This window comes from Ovis canadensis, chromosome 22 (assembly GCF_042477335.2).
Source record: "Ovis canadensis isolate MfBH-ARS-UI-01 breed Bighorn chromosome 22, ARS-UI_OviCan_v2, whole genome shotgun sequence".
Classification (NCBI taxonomy): Eukaryota; Metazoa; Chordata; class Mammalia; order Artiodactyla; family Bovidae; genus Ovis; species Ovis canadensis.
Genome location: NC_091266.1, coordinates 49586288 through 49612359, shown reverse-complemented (window position 1 = coordinate 49612359; position 26072 = coordinate 49586288). Strand labels below are relative to the sequence as shown.

General features: G+C 36.9%; 1 protein-coding gene across 1 annotated transcript in view; it reads right to left on the bottom strand.

Moving 5' to 3' along the window:
• Positions 1-26072, bottom strand: part of NHLRC2 (NHL repeat containing 2) — a 53682-nt gene that overhangs the window by 3778 nt on the left and 23832 nt on the right. The window contains exons 5-10 of the mRNA XM_069567641.1: positions 17118-17247; positions 9281-9380; positions 5909-6140; positions 4995-5117; positions 3893-4102; positions 2653-2872 (exon numbers count right to left, since the gene is read on the bottom strand). Of these exons, the coding sequence (XP_069423742.1) occupies positions 2653-2872; positions 3893-4102; positions 4995-5117; positions 5909-6140; positions 9281-9380; positions 17118-17247 (1015 nt within the window). The remainder of the gene's footprint in view (positions 1-2652; positions 2873-3892; positions 4103-4994; positions 5118-5908; positions 6141-9280; positions 9381-17117; positions 17248-26072) is intronic.

Genomic DNA, 26072 nt, shown 5'->3' with positions numbered 1-26072 from the left:
ATACTTTGAGAATAGGCTCAAACAAGAAGTGTTCTTAGGCTAAAAGATCACAAATTAGACAGGACAAAGGCTCTGCCTGGATTCTAATCACAGTAATTCATTTGTATTCAATTACACATCCTCCTCCAAAAATGTTTTTTCTTCTACTCGAATGGCATACTTTTAAGCAATGGCTTTGGCATTCATTTTCTTGTAGCAAGCAAGTTAATGGGGCTCAAGTGCTACTTTGGGAATCTCTGGAGAAGAAAACACAGATTCAGGCTTAATAACTGGTCTCAATGGACAGGAATCTGAGCAAACTCTGGGAGACAGTGAAGGACAGAGAAGCCTGGTGTGCTGTAGTCCGTGAGGTCACAAAGAGTCAGACATGACTGAGCAACTGAACAAGTCAAGTCTTAATGATACTACTGAAATAAAATGAGCAGCAACTGAAAGCTCTAAAGTATTTGACAAGAAACTATCCGGAAAAGTGAAAGATGATACAACAACCAAAGAACTGAATTAGAATCTGTCAAGTTATTTCAGTTAAAAACAAGAATGAAAAATTTTTTAAAAATCATACTCAAGGGGGAAATCTAATTCTTTAGAATCTGTGAGATTTAATGGTAATCACATTAGTGGTGATCACAATTAATACTGGATCAGGACTTCAGAAAACTTCTGATTAAACTACTTAGTAACTACACTTCTTTCTTTTTAATTTATTTTTCACTGGAGGACAACTGCTTCACAATGTGTTGGTCTGTGCTGTGCAATGTGAATCAGCCGTAAGTAAACACATATTTCCTCCCTCTTGAACCTCCCTCCCAAGCCCCCCACCCCACCCCTCTAGGCTGTCACAGAGCTGCTCCCTTGTGCATAACCTTGGCTGGAGAAAAACCACTTCCTTGTGGACTAGACTGACTTTCAATTCATGACAGCCAGCCTCAAATGCAGCCTTTCAGCCGTTCAGCAGTCATACTATATTTCCCTCACGTGGTTACCCTTTCACCCTTCAGACCCTCTTTCTTCAAACCTCCAAAACCTCCCCATCCCCTTCTCACTCTCAGCTGATGGTCATACTCCCCAACATATTAATACTAAGAAAACAAGCATACAGAAAAACACTTCTGCAAGTATTCATCTCCACAACTTCCTATCCAGATCTCTGGGTCACACCTGGAGCCTTCCCTCCTCACCGTGGAAATGCTGCCCACTTCCCTGGCAAAGACCAGTTTTCCACCTGTGCACTCGAGCCTGTCCCCTCTCGTATCTTCCTAAAGGATATTCACGGCTACCACACATCATCTTTTCTCTACTGATCTTTGCCATCAATAACAGCCAACACACTGCTCTCCCAACTCTGCTTTCCCCTTCAAGCAACTGCTCTTTCCTGTTATCTCTCTAACTAAACTCCTCAAAGAGCCATCTACATTTGCTTTCTCCAGTTCCTTTCTTCTTTTTTAATCTGCTCTCATCAGGCACCTCTTTCATCATTCTGAAATAGCTCTGGTCGAGGATATAAATTAACTATAATGTTGAATCAAAGATCAATTCTTAGCCCTTATATTAGCTCATCCATCAACAGCACTTGACACAGCTGATCACTCTCTCCTAAAAACACCTGCTCTAGAAAACCACCCTCTCTGAGTTTTGCCTGTACTTGCTTGCTTATTCATTCTCAGTCTCCTGGGAGGGGCCCTCTTCCCCTCCTTGATCTCTATGCTGTAATGTGCCAGAACACAGCCACCAAAGTAGAGCCTATGGAAGCCTGTTGGTCCACAACACAATGTGTTAACTCAACACAGTGATGAGTTAAGTGCAGAAATAGAGAGTCACGTTTGGAAACTTCCGTAAAATCCAAATGTGTAACTGGTGGCCTTGAATTTTATATGTCTTTAGAAAATTAAGTTCATTTCAAGCACTAGTAAGCCTAGAGCTAGCTTGAGATGGAGTGGCACAGTGGAAGGGCTTCCCAAGTGGCGCTAGCAGTAAAAAATCTGCCTGTCAATGCAGGAGACGCAAGAGATGTAGGTTTGATCCCTGGGTTGGGAAGATTCCCTGGAGGAGAAAATGGTACCCCATTCCAAAAGTCTTGCTTGGAAAATTCCATGGACAAAGGAGCCTCACCGGCTATAGTCCAGGGGGCTGCAAAGAGTCGAACACGATTGAGCGACTGAGCACGCACACGCAGCACAAAGAAAAAGACACTAAATTAAGAACAAGCAGAGCTGGGTTCAAATCCCATCTTTTGACCTAATTAAATATATGCCCTTAAGCAAATAATTGTATCTCTTTCAGCCACTAGCCTCCTCATTTATAAGAGGCTTAGAACAGAGGGTGTCTTCGGATGCCTTTCAGTTCTAATATTCAAAGACCTACCATTCTAAGACCGCAACAGTCTGCCTCATGTGATGAACCTGCCTAGGAGTAAATGGCAGCAATTATGATTAACTTTGGGTGAGTTACACAGTTATTTAATAAAGAGAGAGAAAGAATCTCAAAGACTAAAGAAAACTGCTAAAGTAGGGTTAGATCTGGATCTTTTTGTGTTATAAGACCCCCTTCAAATCCAGCCTAACTGTAAAGGATCACATAACAAATAAGAAACATTTCTAGATCAAACAACAAGAATTCATGAAATATTTCCATTTGCAAAGGTTATTGTCATACCTTCAGCAGACAGAAACCAGCAACTGGAAGCTCCCTCAGTTAGCTTTGTTCCCGACGGGAGGTCTAATCTCAGCTTGAACTGAAGAGTCTGTCCGGGAGACGCAGCCACGGGGGAGAGTCTAATGCCTGGAGCAGACCTGGGTAGCTTGGGTAAGGTCTTTGGTTTTTCTGCTAGACTTGGACCATCCACCACAGCATTTTCAGATCTGAAGACTGGGAACTAAAAACAAGAAAATCTGTTTTCTAAAGCACAGGTACTTTACAGCACTGTAGACTGAGAGAGCTTATTTTCAGACTTCAGTACAAAAGTGAGGTTCAATGTCAAGGAAACTTGATTGCCATTTTCTTCTGAATCAGAATGCATTTACTTAGACTTCCTCATGATTATTTTGTGGTTCAAAAAAAACTTCATCCTGGCCAAAAGACTATCAACATTTATGAATGAAATGGAATGAAATTAATTGTTCAATATGTTTATAGATAGCAGGAAATTAAAATAAAACTTTATCAATTTAAATACAGTGGATGTAATACACACCCTCTTATACTTTTCACTGCCAACTATAAGACATCATTCATCTCACATCAGAGATCTATGTCAGGAGAAACGAACTTATGCTACAATGGCAATCTGTGTTTTTATTTTAAAATATCTTGGAAATTCCTATAATTTTAGACAAAGAACTCCTGCATTTTCTGGACAAATGTGACATAGAAAGGGATAACTTGAAATTTTATTAGAGACCATGTCCATTTCTTTAAAATTAGAATGTATTTAAGTTTCCTCTCATCTTATTTTTAAGTCCTGAGAAATGTGGCTTCTAGACCTTTCTTTAAAGATTATTTGGTAATGGATTCACCATAGGAAACAAAGATTACACATTAGTCTGAGGATTGTTTAAAAATTAAAAAAACAAAAAACACTCGGTTAAACAACCCACATAGTTTGTGTGTATCAGTATGCCCATACATTTAAAAACAGATGAGTCTTTTTTTCTCCTTTTCTGAAAGTTCATCAAATTCTCTCCAACTTCTAGTGTTTTTCTCAAACACTCTTGGCACAGATGGAATTTTTACTTTAAAAATAACAGGATATCCTTGGAAAAGGCACCCACTCGTTACTCTGTCTATATGCTTCACTTTCGCCACTAGTGTTGGCCTAATCAAAAGTGCCTCAGCTGTTGCTAGGGATTTCAGAATCTTTCTTAAAATGATGCCACTTAACTTAAAGATTACTTACCACGGACACTGTTTTGGTTTCTAAATCCAATACTTTAATTTGATGGTTATTGGTGTCTGCCACATATAATAATTGACCATTCTCTCCAATACACAAGCCTCCTGGTTCATTAAAAGTTGAGTCGGTAAAACTGGAACCAATAATATTACTTGCATTACCAGTTCCTGCCAATGTTGTACAGTTTTTTGTTTTTGGATCCACAACTTTAATCTAAAAAGGACAGAACAAAAATTTATTTATCTGAAGCTCAGTTTCACATTTGTGGTATGGAAGAGTAACATATTAATAGGGAAGGCAGAGAATTCCTGATTGCTATGAGTATTCTTAATAAACATCAGAGAAAGGACAGACACTTTCATATTTTCTTGAACAGCCAAATCAAATTAGTCTAAGGGGAGATAGTCCATCCTGAGAACTAAACACTATAAAATCCCTAGTTACAGCCTGTCTTCTAGAAGAAATCTTTGGGGAAAAAAAAATGATTTCATGTTATTCTTTTCCCTCACAATGAGACACAGTTGAACTGACTTCCTTCTTAGGGATATCTAATACCAGCTGAGGATTGGCTACTTATGTTAGACGCTGTGATTCCTGTGTTTCAATTACGTTAGATTCATAAGCTTCTCATCACAAAATACTAATATTTATGTTCCAATGATTTTATTTTTAAAATGCAAAGTAAAAATAAAATAGACAAAGAAAACAGAAATGTTGATGAAAACGAATTATCTGCTAACAGGCATGGCAATTATGCAAAGGCTCAAAAATGTTCATTTGTTAACTGGCATATTAATTTCCCTGTTACCTGCCCTCTCCTTATTTCCTGAAGATCTTACTAAACAGCTTTAGTGGCTTGCAATTCCCAATTTTGGGCTATCGTCATTGGGAATTTGTTTAGTCCTTTCCCCAGCTCAGAGTACTATCACATCATTTCTGCAAAGAAAGGACCAAAAAAGGAACAGAAAGGCTTATGTACAGTTGTCAAAGACTGTTATTCCTCTCTACATTTTAGAGTGGCAGTTGTAGGAGGCTCACAGATCTTTCAGCATTTTAAATACCACAAGTGAAAAGCAGGGTATTATATAATTCTGTCAAGACTCACCTTGTGATTGTAAGAGTCTGCCACGTACAGTAAATTCCTTTTCTTGTCCCAAGTTACTCCAAGTGGGTGCTGTAGCCTCGCATCGATTCCTACTCCATCAACATCACCAAAAGCAAATAAATTCTTTTTTTTTTTTGAAAAGAAAAAAAAAACAGCATGTATTAAAATTTTTTCACAGAACTTTGTTAGGGTATAAAGTGAAAATTCAGATGGCTGTACATGCTACTTAAGTTAAAGGGGGAAAAGTCTGATTTCATATAAATAGGGTTGGGCATTTGACTGAAACTAGAAAAAAATGACAGAATTCTGAACCTGATTTTTAATTTGTGGTTCTAAGGAATCTTATTCACAAAAATGACACATCTGATTCAGTTCTACTACCCTGGAGCTCTTTCCACCCTCATGCTAAATTATCTACTCTTCATCTTTCCCCTTGCTCAGTAATCAGTTTTATCCTTCCTTTCTCTCGGAAGCCTTGACATTCATACAGAATCAAATCAGATCAGTTAACTTTTCAAAGGTGGTTTTGTTACTTGTGCTTCTTTATAGTCACATTTCCTTTGGTTTGACTTCCATTTTAACATGGATAAGTCCAAGAATTTTCTCCTTCCTATGTCTTACTAGGGCTTCCCTGGTGGCTCAGAGGTTAAAGTGTCTGCCTGCAATGTGGGAGACCTGGGTTCGATCTCTGGGTAGGGAAGATCCCCTGGAGAAGGAAATGGCAACCCACTCCAGTATTCTTGCCTGGAGAATCCCATGGACGGAGCAACCTGGTGGGCTACCGTCCACGGGGCCGCAAAGAGTCGGACACGACTGAGCGACTTCATTTTTTTTTTTATGTCTTACTAACGTCACAATTCAGCAAATCGCATGCTCGCTCAGCAGGCACACGGCGCAGAGGCGCTCTTCATTACCGTGGGGTCTCTCTCTCCTCCCACGAGGGGTCTCACTGCTCCGTCTTTCAGCGAGACGGCTCTCACCGTGCTGCTCTCGCTGTCTGCCACGAACAGGCAGCTCCAGGGGTCCTCTGCGGCCAGAGACAGGCCTGAAGGCTGAGCAAAGCCTGCCTTATGAGGGTATGCATTATTCCGATTCTCTTCATTTCCACTTCCAGCAAACCGAAGGCAGGTTCCTTTTTTTAACTCACTAAAGACGACAAATTCACAGGTGAAGTGTCAACACTGTTACACTGACCCAATTTAATTACTAAACAAATGAATGTAAATGAAGCCAATGGTGATAGCATTATATATATATTTTTTAAATCTGCTAATCCTGACCTAGTTAAATTGTGCAAATAAGCTTTCATTGTAGTTTTTCTAATCATTAACTTGTTCACCCACTGTATAGGGACCTTTCTATCTTTCTGTTTTTAAAACATACACAAAAGTGAAACTATTCTCAATGATTAAACAGGAGATCCCCGACAAAGTTAAAAATACATGAATAAAGATCACATCACTGATGGGATAGTTTTCCTCCAAATGATCAGAGGCAGGTACAGCTAGATCCCACCTTTACATCCTGGTCTCTTCTTAGTTTCATGCAATATTAGATTCTGAAAGGGATTAAAAAGATCTAGGTAATCTCTTCCAGCTCTTGATAGTTCTGAGCTTAAATTTTTATTAAAAATGTTTTATTTTCTTGTACATAAGTAGAGACCAGGCTTTCCTGGTGGCTAAGTGGTAAAGAATCCACCTGCCAACCAGGAGACGTGGACTCAATCCTTGGGCTGGAAAGAGCCCCTGGAGTAGGAAATGGCAACCAACTCCAGTATTCTTGCCTGGAAAATTCCATGGACAGAGGATCCTGAGTAGCTACAGTCTACAGGGTTGCAAAAGAGTTGGACATGACTTTGTGACTAAACAACAAAAGATATAAGAAGAGACTAGCAAAAAGAATTAAAAGAATCATTTGTGAAAGATGGGTGCTCATTTTAAAGTAATAATATGATTTCGCTGCTTTAATCAATTGCACAAATCCATTTCCTATGCATACTAGGGAAATTTCTATTTAGAGGACTATTGTAATGACTTGTAATAATTTGTAATATGGAGAAAGTTTTATACCTTGGTTTCTAAGTTTATGTCAGAGGAACTGTAAGGAAGACATGCTAGTGTCTTGTATTGAGGGGAGGGAAGAAGCTAACTTGGGATACAAAACAATGAGAGACTCTGTATCATTTTCTAATACTGTAAAACATGCAAAAAAAAGTCTAAAATAACCATCAGTCACTTACTGGTTAATATCATCCCAATGCTAACGTATGTAGGGAACAAGGAGTGGAAGCAAAGGGATAGAAAATGTATAAATACAGCCATTTATTCAAGGCCTATTTATATGTAATAACAAATATGCCAAACAAAGGAGTTACAACAATTTTACAAAGGAGCTCTCTTAATAAAAGCTAGAAATAGTGGGGAGAAACAGTAACTTCTAAAAGTTCAGGAGTTATTACCACTTGAAGGTCAGTGACAAATAACGCATCCTTGAAATTGTAATACAAGTCAGTGTGATCAGACTGGACACTTTTCTATTGTGAATGAGTGACAACTCTACTTAGTGAAATTTAGACCACTCTTGACCGTCTAGGTCCAAAACAGTCATCATTGAGAACAAGGTAGTCTGGTCATCTCTGCTGCTGCTTTTTTCCTCATCTATGTTGTTGGTGACCTCACTATTCAGCTTCTGTCAGCTCTGGCCTGGATAACAGCAGTGGCCTCCTTGAACCTGTCTGTAGTATCGCCACACTCCAAATGCTACCAGTGTTCTTTCAAAAACACAAATCTTATGATATCACTTCCCAGCTTAAAACTTCCCATAATGTCATGTAGCATAACTTTCAAATCTCTTAGAAAGATTCTAAGGATCTGGCTTCTACTGACATCACAAGGGTCATTTCTTGCCTGGGAAACCTCTACTCTTCTGAACTCCTTCCTACCCTCTGTCAGGTTCAGTTAGTAGCTAAAAAGGAGAGCTTCTTCCAGGAAGCCTTCCTTTAATACCTTAAATTTTATTTATATTGGATGTTCCTCTGATTTATGTAAGAGACCATACCATTTCATCCCTACTGCAAAGCATAGTGCCTTGTTTGCTTAAAAAATATTTTTCAATGGATGATTAAATGCTGCTAAACATCTTATAAAGCAACACACACCCAATTCAGAATATCTGATATTCTGGATATCCTCTCTTCTGATAAAGGTAACTGAAGTGACTGGCACTTACTTTCTACAGTGATTTGATAGTCTTTATGGTCTACAAATTTCATTCATTTACTTCCACAGACCTTCACTGAGTTCCTGTCATGTACCAGATACTGTGCTAGGTGCAGGGGACAAGAAGTGAATGAGAAAGGGTCCTTTCCTTAAAGAGGCAGTCTAGTGGGAGAAAACAGCTTTGTAAACAAATAAGTGCAAACAAAAATACAGAGGTTAAGAGAAGAGGGGAGGATAGTGGGGTGAAGGGTGAGAGGGAGGGAAGAAGGGAGACATGGGAGGGGAGGGGAAGAGAAAGGCTGGAGTGTGAGAGGAAGAGGAAAGGCTTTACAGGAAAAATACAAGAAACTTTGTAGAGACACTACTTTTCCATCTTTATACCCCTGACAGTGGCAGCAATGCTACTTACATTCACTGCACAGACCAGGCACTAGGCTGAGCTTTTCACACATATTAATTCTCAAAACAAAACCTATGAGGTAGATATAAATAAGGAAAACTGAGGCTTAGAAAGTTAAAGTGACTCTCCTAAGGTCATGTGGGTAAGAAGTGGCGGAGCCAGGCTCAATTTCAGGCCTGACAACAAAACCAGAACTATTAACCATTCTCCCATGCAGTCTTCAAATATCTGAATTGATCAGGGATATTAGAAATATGTGTTAAAAGATGTTTCCAGTTCTCTTTGTGAATGCTTGCTGAAACTGCTCTTCCTAAGCTACTCAAGGTTGGGTGTGGTCCTAAGACATACTTGGGCTGATGAAACGTTAAGTAGAAGTGATACATCACTTCTGAAGAACAGTTTTAAGAGCCAGTGAACACCTCACCACCTCTCTCTCTCTCTGCCAGGACAACTGGCAAAGCTTCTGATGCTGCATCAGCTTGGGTGGCAGAGTAGTGCTCCCCCTGCAAACAAACCTTGTCTGAAGCCACCAAGAACCAGAGCTGTTCCTTATGGCAGCATAGCCCTGCATAGCCTGTCTAGTACATTGGGTGTTACAAGGACAGAGACTTTCGGAAAAGGAATTCTGTGAACTCCATGTTTACCCAAACTGAGATGTTACCACTTACTTTTTCTTTGGTAATCTGCCACAGTCCAACAAGAGTGCCCATATTTGATGAGTCCCTGCCATGGCTATCCACAGAATGTTATCTCTTTGGACCTCTGAACCTTTATGAAAAGAAACAGTTATTATCATATATGCATCTGATTAACAAACACCCCCAGTTGTTTCAGAAATTTAAATTAAGGGAGACAACAGTATGTTTATAAATCATCTGATAGAAGGAAGTAAAAACATTTGCAATGTTTTAAGTCGTTTTGGAAATTTTTCCATTTTCCTTGCAAAAGGTTTACTTCTTTAGACTTAAAAATAAAAATATACATTCACAGAAATCCAAAGTATTCTCAATAGCAAAATGTCCCTTTACATCTCTGGGCACAATGTTTTTAAACATTTGATTTCTTATTTTATGTGACAAGAAATGGCTTGACGCACACGCTCCAAAGAAACATTGGCAGTCAAGAACCTAAATTACATGCTTTAAGAATACAGGAATAGTTCTTTGAACAATTTCTCATGGAAGAATTGTACCTTTTAAGAGTTCAAGAAATGTATATTTCTACCACATATTAGCTTTTAGGCTTAGACTCACATCACTACTGCTATTTAAAAACCTACTGTTTAATTGTTGTGAACCTTTCTCAAAAAGATATAGTTGACATGTAATAAAGCTAAGAGTACAATATATTATACCTGTTTTCTAAAATTAATAAAGAATTGTTTTTTAAGACTGATATTATCACTTATTACAATGTGACAAGGCTCCATTTTGAAAATTAATTCTATTGGTAAAATATTTAATTATTTTAATTTAAACTGAATTCTGAGTCTACTTTTACATGTAGTTGAGATATTTTCACTAAAATAATTTGGTCAGACATATCTTATGCTAAAAGAAATATCTTGGTAAGATTATTTTCTTTTTACTTTCTTTAAGTAGTTGTGTCCAGAAGAAATTTTTCTTCATTAACCTGTACTGTTTTCAAGTGTCTTTCACAGCAACAAAAATAATGGTGATGATCAACAAATTGTGGCACTGTATGCCAAGCACATTATAGAGAATATTACCCAAATCTTCTCAAAAGCCCTAGAAGACAGTGGTGTTATTAGGTCATTTTTACAGGCCCTTTAGAGAAGGTCATTTTTACAGGCCCCTTACAGAAGAAACTGAGGCTCAGAGAGGTCATGTAACTTAACAGGCTCACAGAGCTAATAAATGAAGGAACTGGAATCTGAAGCCAGGCAATCCAACAGAAAATTCTATTTAACATGTTGCTCCTTTCTCTGTTAATTGCTATCATAGAAATCTAAAGGATGATACTTTATTTCAATTTAATTTTTCATAGTCAAATACTTTTATAAACAAAAACTGTATTAAAAGTGACAATGGTGTCCATATGCTCTGGGGACTCAGTTTCTGCTTAATCACTTTAAAACTAGATCAAAAGCTCTTCATTATTATATTCTTATTTTATTTTACCCCTGCCATGTGAAGACAAAGCTTAAAGGTGACCTTCTATAAGCCAGAAGAGAGCTCTCACCAGAAACCAATCATGCTGGCACCTTGACCTTGGACTTCTAGCCTCCAGAACTGTGATAAAATAAAATTCTGTTGTTTAAGCCACCCAGTCTGTGGCATTTTGTTATGGCAGCCCGAGCTAAGATATCACTCTGAGAATAGAAATGAGACAAGGAGATCTGCTATCAACACTTCTTTAGCATCATATGAAGGTTCTAATTCATACAAGTAAGAAAAAGCAGCAAAAAGCATAAAGATTAGAAATAAAACTGTAATCATTAGAAGATGACATGAGTTTAAAGCCTAACTTGGCCAAAGAACTGTCTGGTTTATGCACGAGTAAAAGATCAAATCAGGTGTCCAACTTCTCCAAACAGGCCAGTCTAGTTCAACTAGGGTTGACTGTAAGAGGCCAAAGCTTCAAAGTAATATTAGTGTGAGCCTCTGTTCTTGGTTTCTGTGTACTTATTTCCATTAGAAGCTGGGGGTATGAAAAAGAGTGCAGAAGCAGAGGCTGTGTCAGATTGGGATTCAGGAGTTTATGATTCTACACACCAACTGATGAGGATAATGATGGGGGGTGTGGTGGTGAAAAGGATAACTATTCAGAACACTTCCTATTTTAAGGCACTGAGCTAATAATAAGCCCTTTACATGGATTATTTCGTTTAATTTGACAACATTAGCAAGTCTTGTTATTATCATCTCTATTTTATAAAAAAACTGAAATTCAAAGGGGTTAAATAATTTGTTGGTATTCACAAAGCTAAACCTGGAATAATAATATCTTAGTGAGCTCAACTCCCTGGTGGCTCAGATGGTAAAGAATCTGTCTGTAATGCAGAAGACCCAGCTTCAATGACTGGGTTGGGAAGATCCCCGGGATATGGGAATGGCTACACACTCCAGTATTCTTAGAGAAGGCAATGGCACCCCACTCCAGTACTCTTGCCTGGAAAATCCCGTGGACAGAGGAGCCTGGTAGGCTGTGGTCCCTGGGGTCGCAAAGAGTCAGACACAACTGAGTGACTGCACTTTCACTTTTCACTTTCATGCACTGGAGAAGGAAATGGCAACCCACTCCAGTGTTCTTGCCTGGAGAATCCCAGGGACGGGGGAGCCTGGTGGGCTGCCGTCTATGGGGTCGCACAGAGTTGGACACGACTGAAGCGACTTAGCAGCAGCAGCAGTCAGTATTCTTGCCTGTAGAATTCTACTGACAGAGGAGCCTGGCAGGCTACAGCCCCTGGGGTCACAAAGAGTTGGACAGGACTGAGTGACTAACACAGCAGCACATAGCAGTGAGGCCAATCCAGATTATTAGTGTTCCGATCAGAATGAAGAACTGCAGAAGTGAGCTTGTGCTTTGTAAACACCAAGTCAATGTGATAATATTCAGATGCAAAAACACAACTGTTTTATTTTATTAAAATAAAAACACTCTAGTCACATTATATAAGATTCATTCCTCAAAAAACAATTCTGTTTCACCTGATTAGAAGATAAATGTTATTTTAGAGCATATTAATGGAAGTCAGAGAAGCATATTATCTAAGCTGTAAATTACCAGACAAGCATACTAAATAGTTGGATTTCAATCATTAAAGGTCAAATAAGTACAGCTAAATTTCTATCTAGGGAAATGCTGATTAAAGGGCCAAGGAAGGTTAATGGGATTCAGGCATACTATCTTTCCTTAAGTGATTTTAAATCAGGTAAAGTCTGAATTACTTACAGACTAGCAAGGGTTACTGAAAAAAAATTTTTTTATGATAAAAAATAATTCTTGGGTTATTGTCTTGTATGAGTAAGAGTCAGCACAGACTTAATATGCACATTAGAAACATGGCAATGTTTCTGCTGAAAAATGATTTTATTGGAGTTATTTTTAATTATTTTTAGTGGATGACAAAGTTCTGACCATATTTAGAGTGATAATCAAAAATAAAGATGAAAAAACTTTGGCATAAATGTTAATTATTTCCATGCTTTTATCACTGTAACAGCATAATTGGGTTAAATATTCAGGTACTATTTAAAATACAAACACACACATTTACATATTACATATATATTTAAAATAATCAGAGGTATTTCAAATCCCTTTCCTTAATGTCTTCTTTAAGTATGTTGTTCATTACCTGAGTCTCTTAGGGGAATATATATTCCACTGTGTATTTATCTTTTATTTTCCATTCTCTGACCTATTTTATTTCCTTTTAAGATCTTCTTTAAATATGCATATGAATAGATAAGTGTTCATTATAAAGTTTAAACAGTAAGTAAATATCCATGTGCATACCACCAGCTCAGCAAAAGGCAGTATTATTTGAAAGCTTCCTGTAACCCTTTATGAATATATCCTCCTCCTCTCTACCAGTCTAAAAATGTTTTATTATATTCTTCAGCTTTTAAAAATTACCATGTTTGAATGGCTCTCTCATTGTATAATTAGTCTTGCTTGCTACTGAACATTCTACAAAAACTGAACATTTTTCTGCTCAACAGATTTCCTAATACTCATCCATGCTACTAGGTATAGCTGTGGGCTCTTGTTTGTACTGCACAATAGCTTAATATATGAAGATATTACAATAAATACAACCTATTTTTCACGTTTTCCTTCTGATAATTCCATCCTCTTTCATATTCCTAACTATGGTAAAAATTCAGAAATATTCTATATAATTTTTAAAGTATTAAAGAATTTAAGTGTTTACAAAAACAATTTTTCTTAACCATAATCCCTGTCAAATTGCATTTAATCCCACATCTGCTTAAACCAGTTCTACAATTATATAACTTAAATATATATGAATCAATTCAACATGAATGCAAAAGGGAAGCTATTTCTCTGAAAACAAAGTTAATCGTTTGGAAAGACTCAATAAAGGCAAGTAGCTAAGTCAAATTATTAGTGAACTAGATGTGGAAAGATAACTGGAAAGAATAGCTTTTAAAAATTTCAGCCCTCAGTTTATCTTGCAGGTGTTTAAAAAACTCGCATCATGGTTTAAGGAAACCAAAATAATACATTTTGAGTGGCATAAGACTGTCAGAGGATACAATGTATATTTATAGTTCTTAAGGCATTTTTAGTTTTATGATTCTCAGATTTAACAATTTTTTTCTCTATGGATCACTTATCATAACCAATCACTTCAATAAAGGATTCTACTGGATTTATTCACTTCCACTTTTATTTTACAAAGTATTAGGTAGTTCACAAAGAAATAAACCCTAGTGAGATAAATAAATTTAAAATAATAAAATTGAAGCAATAGGTAAAGAGAGAAGAAAAAAAAGATGTAGCCATACTAATATTAAAATATGAATGTCATGTTTCCATTATACTTTGCTAAAGACAAACCTAAGTTTCCTAGAAATCAATATAACAATGCAAACACAATCAGTTAAGATATTTAAATTATCCAAGAGCTTAAAAATAAACTTGATACTGAGAAAAAAGTATAATTATCTATAACACAGAAAAGAAATTCTCTAGTAGATATTCAGAGAGGTTAAGACAGTAACTAAAATTAGCAGCAAGCCCTTACAGTAAAAACAGTTAACAGTCCCATAGGACTGTGTTTTGATGAAATATAAATATGAAACATATAAATAAAAATGAATGTAAGATACATTGATATGTTAAAATATTTTTAAATGAATGATATGATGCCAAGATATAGTTTAGTAAAAACAATTGTAAGGAGAGGAAGTAGTCTATGATCCAATTTCCCCATACCCTGACAAAATATATTAATCCAGGATTATATTTCAGAGTGGTTTAAAGCAGTGGTTCTAAAAATGATTTTGGGTAACATACCACTTTGAAACTCTGATGAGAATCTGACCAATTCCCCCCAAACCTTAAGTAGAATTTCTGGGAAATTTAAGTACTTCACAAAGTCTAACCACAAATGCCTTGGGTATATTAAGTGAAGGTTAAAAACTCTTGTGGTTAAAAAAAAATGAAAACTCTTGTAGCCATTGTGATTACAGGACATTCCTACAGTATTTGAAAACCATTTACTCTTAGCATTTGAAAGGTGCTGAGCTTATTTAAGGTTATTTAAATTCAAGATTATTTCTCTTGCCAATTATCTGGAAGAGAAGTCACTTTAAGTTCAGTTCAGTTCGGTCACTCAATTGTGTCTGACTCTTTGCGACCCCAAGGACCGCAGCACACCAGACTTCCCTGTCCATCATCAGCCCCCAGAGCTTGCTCAAACTCATGTCTATCGAGTCAGTGATGCTATCCAACCATCTCATCCTCTGTCATCTCCTCCTCCTGCCTTTGATCTTTCCCAGCATCAGGGTCTTTTCCAATGAGTCAGTTCTTCACATCAAGTGGCCAAAGGATTGGAGCTTCAGCTTCAGCACCAGTCCTTCGAATGAATATTCAGGACTGATTTCCTTTAGGATGCACTGGCTGGATCTCCTTGTAGTCCAAGGGACTCTCAAGAGTTTTCTCCAACACCACAGTTCAAAAGCATCAATTTTTCGGTGCTCAGTTTTCTTTATAGTCCAACTCTCACATCCATACATGACTACTGGAAAAACCACAGCTTTGACTAGATGGACCTTTGTTGGCAAAGTAATGTCTCTGCTTTTTAATATGCTTGGTCATAGCTTCTCTTCCAAGGAGCAAGCGTCTTTGAATTTCATGGCTGCAGTCACCATCGGCAGTGATTTTGGAGCCCAAAAATATAAAGTCTCTCACTGTTTTCATTGTTTCCCCATCTATTTGCCATGAAGTGATTGGACTGGATGCCATGATCTTAGTTTTTGGAATGCTGAGTTTTAAGTGAACTTTTTCACTCTCCTCTTTCACCACTTTCATCATTAGTAGGCTCTTTAGTTCTTTGTTTTCTCCCATAAGGGTAGTGTCATCTGCGTACCTGAGGTTATTAATGTTTCTCCTGGCAATCTTGATTCCAGATGGGCATTTCGCATGATGTCCTCTGCATATACGTTAAATAAGCAGGGTGATAATATATAGCCTTGACATACTCCTTTCTCAATTTGGAACCAGTCCGTTGTTCCATGTCCAGTTCTAACTTGCTTCTTGACCTGCATACATATTTCTTAGGAGACAGGTAAGGTGGTTTGGTATTCCCATCTCTTTAAACTGTTAAGTTAAATGCAAACCCACATGCTTTTAATGGTGCTTCCCAGGTGGCACCAGAGGTAAAGAAACTGCCTGCCAGTGGAGGGGATGCAAGAGATGTGGGTTTGATCCCTTGGTCAGGAAGATCCCCTGGAGGAGCGCACGGCAAACCTCACTAGTATTCTTGCCTGGAGAATCCCATGGACAGAGGAGCCTGGCAGGCTGTACTCCATAGGGTCGTACAGAGTTGGACATGACTGAAACAACTTGGCATGCACGCATGCTTTTAATGATCTATTGGGCTAAGGTAGCACTCATTTCCTTTCTAAAAACTGAGCCTAATAAAGATATAAGCCTCAGCACATCACTCCAGTTGGAAGCTGAGAGAGTACTTGTCAACAGAGCCAATATTTTCCTTGGAAAGCAATTTGGGTATACTCTCAATATGAGATAAACAACCAGAAATTCCATGCCATAAAGTAGGACTGAAAAATTTTTAGCCTAGAAAAATATGTAAGTACTCTACTAAATGAATCCAACATAGTAAAGCATCTGGTAAAGTACACCCTATTTTTAAACAACATAAATTCTGATTATAGGCGAAATTAGACAGTATTTGTCTTTCTCTGATATACTTCACGTAGTATAACACCTTCTAGGTCCATCCATGTTGTCACAAATGGCAAGATTTCATTCTTTTCTATGACTGAGTAATATTCCATTATATATAAGTATTATTATTTTTTAAACTACTCTAAATAAGCTATAATTTTTAAATTAAAATTTTAATAATCTAAAAAAATCCCCAGTTATTTCTTGATTCGGTTTTCACATGGCAGTAAATAAAAAGGACAATGCATGAATAACCTTTTGAAATTTTGAAACTATAATCCTTCCAATTTAAGAATATTCAAAACTATCTTACCTGAAAACTGCAACTAAGATGAAATTCTTTAACATTAGAGAAATATATAATCTATCTCGTATATAAAACACACATGTAATGTCACATGTTATATATAATGATATAGTTATCCTACCTTCTATATGTTATTGGTAGCTTTGCTTTTATACAATTAACAAATCCCAAGTCATGGATATAAAAGCATAAAATAACTAGTAACGATTAATCCAAATGAATGTTCCTATAATATTTTTAAAATCTTACTTTAACTGAGCAAAATTTACTTATTTAATATCAAGTTTACATACCTGACCTTCCAAAAACTACATCCCAAGGAGAACTAATGGGCTGTTCATCTCCTTTAGCTCCACCTTCTTTATCTGTACCTTGAATTCCAATGCCAGCCACAGTGCTCACCATCTCAGCTTCTAGGTCAATCTACAGAAATTAATACAGGTTTTATATAATATATCTATTTCCAATAGAACATATAGAAAACATGTGCTTTATTTATATACTATGTGTGAACTTATTATATATTAAAAAAAACTGAGTGGTTTTAGTATGTAAAATAAAAAAGGAAATGTGCAACATGAATACTTTAAAAAAAGCTTTAAAAAAAGGCTTATCAAGTACATGGTGACCTTGCTGTTAAAATGCATAAAACTTAGTCCTTTTCACTTCTCTATCACATCATCCATCCATTCCCTAACTTTCCTCTTACACACTCGCCTTCATCATGCCTCTATCAAAACTAGTATTGAACTCATCTCAATTATATTTTAAAAGAAGGTGACATTTGAAAATGTAAAGCAGCATCAAGAAAAACACGTCTTAAAATTAAATGTATATTTCAATTGTGCTTGGTTAGTAATTAACACATTTAAAGTTTAACATGTGGCAAGCACTGACCTCATCTATCCATCCAAACTCACATATCCCTACAACTGTGATTTTGATTATTGCAGAGGAAACTGAGGCACCGATCAGTAAGTAAGATCCCAACACCCACAGCCAGTAAGTCCAGGATCTTGGATCTGAACCACTTCCAGCTCTACTACATGCCTCTGCTTCATAAACCAAAAAACTAATGCATTCTACTGAAAAAAAAAAAAATACTCTGGTTTCATCTCCTGAGACTTTTCAACATCTTATGAAAATTTTCAAACACAGAGAAAAGCTGAAAGAATTTAATTCGAGTGCTTCATTTTTTCAGACCTCCATTTTCCTTTCTTTGAGGCAAAACTTACAACAAAATGTACAAATCTTAAGTGTACCATCTGATAAATTCTCAAAGATACATAAACTTATGCAGCCCCAACATACATAAAGATCCAGAATGGTACCGTCACTCCAGAAAGTTCCCTCACACTTCTTTCCAGTCATCCCCAACCCCAGTGGCAAACAGTATTAATTTTTTTTCCCCATCATAGATTAGCTGTAACTCTTCAGACAGATGAAATGATACAGTAATGAACTCTTTTTGTGAGGCTTCTCTCATTTAACATGTTTGAAATTTATTCATGTTCCTTTTGATTGCTGAATAGTATTCCATCAAAGGAATATATCCCAGCTCATTTACATATTTTTAAAAAATGTATTATTATTTATTTGGCTGCACTGGGTCTTAGTTGAGGCATATAGGATCTTTAGTTACAGCATATGAGAAGTAGCTTCCTGACCAGGGATTGAACCTGGGCCCCCTGCCTTGGGCACTCAGGTTCTTAGCCAATGGACTACCAAGTCCCTCATTTATATATTTTCTTACTGATGGACACCTGGGCTATTTCCAGCTTGGGGACCTTTAAGTAGGGATGCCATTAATATTCTTATATAAGCCTTTTTGTGGACATGCTTTCACTTTTCTTGGGTATGTACACAGGACAATAACTGCTATGTTATAGGGCGGGTGTATTAGCAGCTTGATATAAAAACTTCCAGAAGGCTATCTCCAATGGTCTATCATTTTCTATTTCTATCAATAATCCAGCTTGATATAAAAACTTCCAGAAGGCTATCTCCAATGGTCTATCATTTTCTATTTCTATCAATAATGTATGAGAGTTCAAACTGCTCCACATCCTCGCCAACCTCTTGTATTGTCTTTTTTTTTTAATCTATTTTTTAAATTGAAGGATAATTACTTTACAGAATTTTGTTGATTTTTGTCAACAAAAATGTTGTCAACCTCAACATGAATCAGCCATAGGTATACATACATCCTCTCTGTTTTGAACTTCCCTCCAATCTCCCAGTCTTTTTAATTTTAATCATTACAGTGGATATACAGTGACATTTACTGTGGTTTGAACTCACATTTCCTCTCAACTTACAATGTTGACCATTTTTCTGTGGTTATTGTCATATCTTCTTTTGAAAAATGTTAAAATCTTTGGCTCATTTTTTATTGGGTTGTCATCCCATTTTTCAGCTGTAGAAACCTTTATATTACACGGATACTAATCCTCTTCATAGATGTATTTTTGTGACTATTTTCTGATAGACTGTGGCCTTTCACCTTATTTTAATTATTTTGTGGCCACACCATGTGGTTTGTGGGATCCTAGTTCCCCAACTAGGAGTTGAACTGGGCCCTCAGAAGTGAAAGCATAGAGTCCTAGCCACAGGGCCGCCAGGGAATTCCCACGGCTTTTCACTTTAACAGTATATAATAATAAGCAGAAGTTTTATAGTTAAATAAATTTGAATCTACAGGTTTTTTTCTTTTCTGATTTTTGTTGCTGTGTCCTGTCTTTGAGAGACCTCTGCCTACATGCAAGTCACAAAGATATTCCTGTACGTTTTCTTCTAAAAGCTTCATAGTTTTAGCATTTACATTTAGGTCTGTGATGCATCTTGAATTGATGCTTGCACATGGTGTGTGAAGTAGGGGTCATGTTTATTTTTTTCCCCATGTGGGTATTTAGTTGTTCAAGCACAATGTACAGAAATGACTCTCCTTTCTCCTGATTGCTTTGATGCTTTTTAGAAAATCAAGTAATTGCATAGGTGTATGGTTACCTCTGGGTGCTGTTGTTGTTTTTTTTTAACTGATCTATATATCTATCCTTATGAAACTATCACATTGTCTTGATTAGTATATAGTATAGCATTAGTATACTGCATAGCATTATAGGGTCTTGAAATCAGGTAGTACGAGTCTTTTAACTTTGTTCTTTTTCAACACTGTTTTAGATGTAATAATCCCTGGCTTGCATTTCCACATAAATTTTAGAACCCTTTTGTTAATATCTACCCAAAATGTCTGAGGGTGTTTGGATTGGGACTGCATTAAGTCTATAGATCAATTTAGAACAAAATGAATTCGAATACTGAGTTTTGCAGTCCAATACTGAGTTAATTTTTGTCAGTTCAGTTCAGTTGCGCATGTTGGACTCCTTGTGACCCCATGGACTGCAGCACCCCAGGCCTCCCTGTCCACCATCAGCTCTGAGAGCTTGCTCAATCAAACTCATGTCCTTTGAGTCAGTGATGCCATCCAACCATCTCATTCTCGGTCATACCCTTCTCCTCCTGCCTTCGACCTTTCCCAGCATCAGGGCCTTTTCAAATGAGTCAGTTCTTTGCATCAGGTGGCCAAATAATTGGAGCTTCGGCTTCAGCATCAGTCCTTCCAATGAATATTCAGGACTGATTTCCTTTAGGATTGCCTGGTTTGATCTCCTTGCAGTCCAAGGGGACACTCAAGAGTTCACTCCAAAGACAGAAATACAGATCAATGGAACAAAACAGAAAGCCCAGAGACAAATCCACGCACCTATGGACACTTTATCTTCAACAAAGGAGGCAAGAATATACAATGGAGAAAAGACAATCTCTTTAACAAGTGGTGCTGGGAAAACTGGTCAACCACTTGTAAAAGAATGAAACAAGAACACTTTCTAACACCATACACAAAATAAACTCAAAATGGATTAAAGATCTAAACATAAGACCAGAAACTATAAAACTCCTAGAGGAGAACATAGGCAAAACACTCTCCGACATACATCACAACAGGCTCCTCTATGACCCACCTCCCAGAATATTGGAAATAAAAGCAAAAATAAACAAATGGGACCTAATTAAACTTAAAAGCTTCTGTACAACAAAGGAAACTATATAAGCAAGGTGAAAAGACAGCCTTCAGGATGGGAGAAAATAATAGCAAACAAAGCAACTGACAAAGAATTAATTTCAAAAATATACAAGCAACTCCTGCAGCTCAATTCCAGAAAAATTACAGACCCAATCATAAAAGGGCCAAAGAACTAAACAGACATTTCTCCAAAGAAGACATACAGATGGCTAACACACACATGAAAAGATGCTCAACATCACTCATTATCAGAGAAATGCAAATCAAAACCACAATGAGGTACCATCTCATGCCAGTCAGAATGGCTTCTATCCAAAAATCTACAAACAGTAAGTACTGGAGAGGGTGTGGAGAAAATGGAACCCTCTTACACTGTTGGTGGGAATGCAAACTAGTACAGCCACTATGGAGAACAGTGTGGAGATTCCTTAAAGAACTGGAAATAGAACTGCCTTATGACCCAGCAATCCCACTGCTGGGCATACACACCAAGGAAACCAGAACTGAAAGACATGTTTGCCCCAATGTTCATCACAGCACTGTTTACAATAGCCAGAACATGGAAGCAACTTAGATGTCCATCAGCAGACGAATGGATAAGAAAGCTGTGGTACATATACACAATGGAGTATTACTCAGCCATTAAAAAGAATACATTTGAATCAGTTCTAATGAGGTGGATGAAACTGGAGCCTATTATACAGAGTGAAGTAAGCCAGAAAGAAAAACACCAATACAGTATAAAACGCATATATATGGAATTTAGAAAGATAGTAACGATGACCCTATACATGAGACAGCAAAAGAGACACAGATGACCTGGGTTCAATCCCTGGGTTAGGAAGATCCCCTGGAGGAGGAAATGGCACCCCACTCCAGTACTCTTGCCTGGAAAATCCCATGGACAGAGCAGCGTGGTAGGTTACAGTCCATGGGGTTGCAAAGAGTCGGACACGATTGAGTGACTTCACTTTCACTTTCTTCTCACAGAAACGGATAGGATAGTTTAAAAATTCCTCTTGGAGAAAGCCTGGGCCTAGGTAATGTTATAGGAATTTTAATAAATATTCAAAAACCATTAATTCCTATGTGAGACAAATTATTCCCCCAAAAAAGAAAAAAACTCATTTGATGAGATCAGTATGACCTTGATTCCAAAATCAGGTAAGAACAGTACAAGAAAATATAGAATTTATGAATATGAATTTCATAACATTGAATGTAATTTTGGATAATCAAATCTAATTTGGCTTTAAAAAAAATCATGGATTAGGTAAGTTTTATTCCAGGGATAAAAAGATGATTCAACATCAAATACACCTAATAATGTAATTCATCACATCAGTATACATATAGTTTTTCCAGTCACATGTATGGATGTTGAGTGAAGTGAGTGAAGTCACTCAGTCATGTCCAACTCTTTGTGACCCCATGGACTGTAGCCTACCAGGCTCCTCCATCCATGGGATTTTCCAGGCAAGAATACTACAGTGGGTCACCATTTCCTTCTCCAGATCTTCCCGACCCAGGGACTGAACCCAGGTCTCCTGCATTGTAGGCAGACGCTTTACCATCTGAGCCACCAGGGAAGTCACATCAGTAAACTAAGGGCAAAAAACTATACAATTATTTCCATAAATACAGAAAATGCATTTAATAAAATTATATAATAATTCTTAGTAACTAAGAGAAAATTTCTTAACTTCATAAATATTTTATTTCCCAAAGCTACAGAAAATGCATGTAAACTTCTGGAGAAAGTTTACTTGCATTCTATTTAAGACTATGAGCATGACAAGATACCTACTATTACCATAATGCTTAAGAGCAATATAATAAAAGGTAATGAAGGATAAAAATGAAAAGGGAAAAGATAAAACTGTTGTGTGTTTTTTTCAAACAATATATTCACATGAGAAAGAAACAGAAGTTTCTGCAGAAATGGATAAGTTGATCCTAAAATTCTTACAGAATTGAGAGGGATTCAGGAACGGTAAAAAAAAATGTTGACAAAGAAGTAAGTAGGAAGACTCATACTTTCTGACTGCACAACTTATTAAGTTATGGCAATCAAAACAGTGTGTTATTACCACAAAGACAGATAAACAGACCAATGGAATAGACATGAAAGTCTGGAAATAAACCCATGCATGTATGAATAACTGATTTTCTAAAGGCTGCCAAGACTACTCAAAGGAGAAAGAACAGTCTCTTCCATAAATGGTTCTGGGATAACTGGATGTCCACATGTAAAAGAATGAAGTTGAACCCTTAGCTATGACAAATCTAGACAGCATATTAAAAAGCAGAGACAAAGGTCCATCTAGTCGAAGGTATGGTTTTCCCAGTAGTCACGTATGGATATAAAAGTTGGACCATAAAGAAGGCTGAGCACTGAAGAACTGATGCTTTTGAACTGTGGTGTTGGAGAAGACTATTGAGAGTCCCTTGGACTGCAAGGAGATCAAACCAGGCCATCCTAAAGGAAATCAGTCCTAAATATTCATTGGAAGGGCTGATGCTGAAGCTGAAACTCCAACCCTTTGGCCACCTGATGCAAAGAACTGACTCATTAGAGAAGACCCTGATGCTGGGAAAGATTGAAGGCAGGAGGAGAAGGGGACAACAGAGGATGAGATGGTTGGATGGCATCCCTGACTCAATGGACATGAGTCTGAGTGAGCTCCGGGAGATGGTGAAGGACAGGGAAGCCTGGCGCTCTGCAGTCCATGGGATCACAAAGAGTCAGACAGAGTGACTGAACAACAACAACAACCCAAAAGAAATAAAAATGTATGCCCACACAAAACTTCTATGTGAATTATTTGTAACAGCCAAAAATTGGAAACACCCTAAATGTCACCAACTGGTTACTGGATAAAATGTGGTTTATACATGCAATGGAATGCTCTTCAGCAGTATAAATGAACTCCTGACATGTTACATCATCAGTGAACCTCAAAAACATTACACAGAATGAAAGAAGCCAGACACACAGACCATACATTATATGATTCTATTTATATAAATGTTCAAAAGAGGCAAATCTATAGAGATAGGAACTGGGGGATGCAAATGGGGATTAATTATAACTGGGTATGAGGGTTCTTACTAGGAAGATGAAAATGTTCTAAAAATGATTTATGATAATGGTTTCACAATTTGTTAAATTTACTAAAAATTCCTAAATTATATACTTGAAATGGGTGACCTTTATTCTATGGAAAATATATCACAATAAAGTTCTTAAAATACTACAGATTTTATAAGGTCACATACAAATAAAATACTACAGATTTTATAAGGTCACAAACAAAAAGATGTGAATTAAACACATCAGAAAGACTGCCTATAGGTGTACTTATGTACAGGGAATGGCAGAGGTGACGGAAATGGAGATGAAGAGGAATTTACAAAAGTAAGTAAATTATTTCTAACAAGAAACAGGCTGACATGGAACAATGATGCTCATGAGGTATAAATATAGGAGTATGGTCCACCCTCTGCAAATGAGATCTTAAAAATGTAAAATAAACATCTTTATATATTTAAAAAGAGAGGAAGAAAAATTCTACATCATTTCCATTTTTTGAAGATACTAAACTGTCATAAAATATTAAAAATGACTCCAAGTCACCTATATTTGTTATGATGATTATGCTGTCAATACTCTAAAACCCACTAAGTTCTAAAGGAAGAGAAATTAACGTGTAATCAAAAAAGGACAAGTATTCCCTCTACCTTGTGGGCTAAATACCTTACTACCTCATTATTCTCTTTGATATCTATGATACTATGATGAATTTTAGAAGCACAGACCCAAAAAAGATAATGATAAAGAAATACTGACCTTTAAGGAGCAACGTAAAACCACGTTTGCCCGAAGTACCAACGTTAAGTTATTAGTCCTATGACAAGTTCTGTTAAACAGAGCTTCTTGGTCAAGTAAGTTTAAAAATACTGCACACATATCCCCCCACTAATGTATGCACAATATACTGGCATACTAAAATCTTAGAAATTCTCTAAGATATTTAAAAAACAAATCTGCTTTAATTTACAAAGCCACAAAATCTTTTTCTCATGTAACATCTTTTCATATTAGGATGAATATACACTTTAGAAAATGCTTCATTCAACAGATGTTACTTGCTGATAAACTTATTCAATAAATATCTATTAAATACACCTGCTGTGGGCCAGGCTCTGTTTTAGGTGCTTAGGATTTCAGTAGTAAAGAAAACAAATTTCACGCCTGTGTGGGGATTTACATTACAGTGATTATTATACGTTCTACATGTTTTTTCCTATTTTATGTATAATTATCAACCAAGTGGGAGAAGGCAATAGCACCCCACTCCAGTACTCCTGCCTGGAAAATCCCATGGAAAGAGGAGCCTGGTAGGCTGCAGTCCATGAGGTCGTGAAGAGTGGGATACGACTGAGCAACTTCACTTTCACTTTTCACTTTCATGCACTGGAGAAGGAAACGGCAACCTACTCCAGTGTTCTTGCCTGGAGAATCCCAGGGACGGGGGAGACTGGTGGGCTGCCATCTATGGGGTCGCACAGAGTCGGACACGACTGAAGTGACTGAGCAGTAGCAGTAGCATCAACTAAGTATATTAGTTAACAATTTTGTCAATATAAATAGGCAAAAACATCAAGAGAGAGAAATAGTGAGAAAAGCAAGGGAAGTGCCTGAAATAGTATGTTCAGACAGAATGGGTTAGATGAACTTATTTTCCAAATAGATGGCAAGTAAAAAACCAATAAATTACAGCCAAAATACTCATCAGTAAGAAATGCTTAAAATAACTAGGTAATACTATGCAGTCATATGAATATGACTAATATGGGAAAAAAAGAAGAATGTAAAAATTATGTATATTCATTATGATTCCATTTGTTTAAAAAAGAAGATTCTCTAAAGACAAAATTAATTTGCGTATGAGTAGAAAACTTCTGGAGACACAAATTTTAACAGTGGTTGGTTACCACTAGGGAGCCCAAATAGATCACTGGGGACTTTTTAAATCTTTAAGTATTACATCATTAAAAAAAATTAGATCATATATTACTACTATAATGAGACTAAAAAAAAATGTACGTCTAATTGACACATAAGTATTCCCAGAGAAAACATAAGAGCTGAACGGAGGCA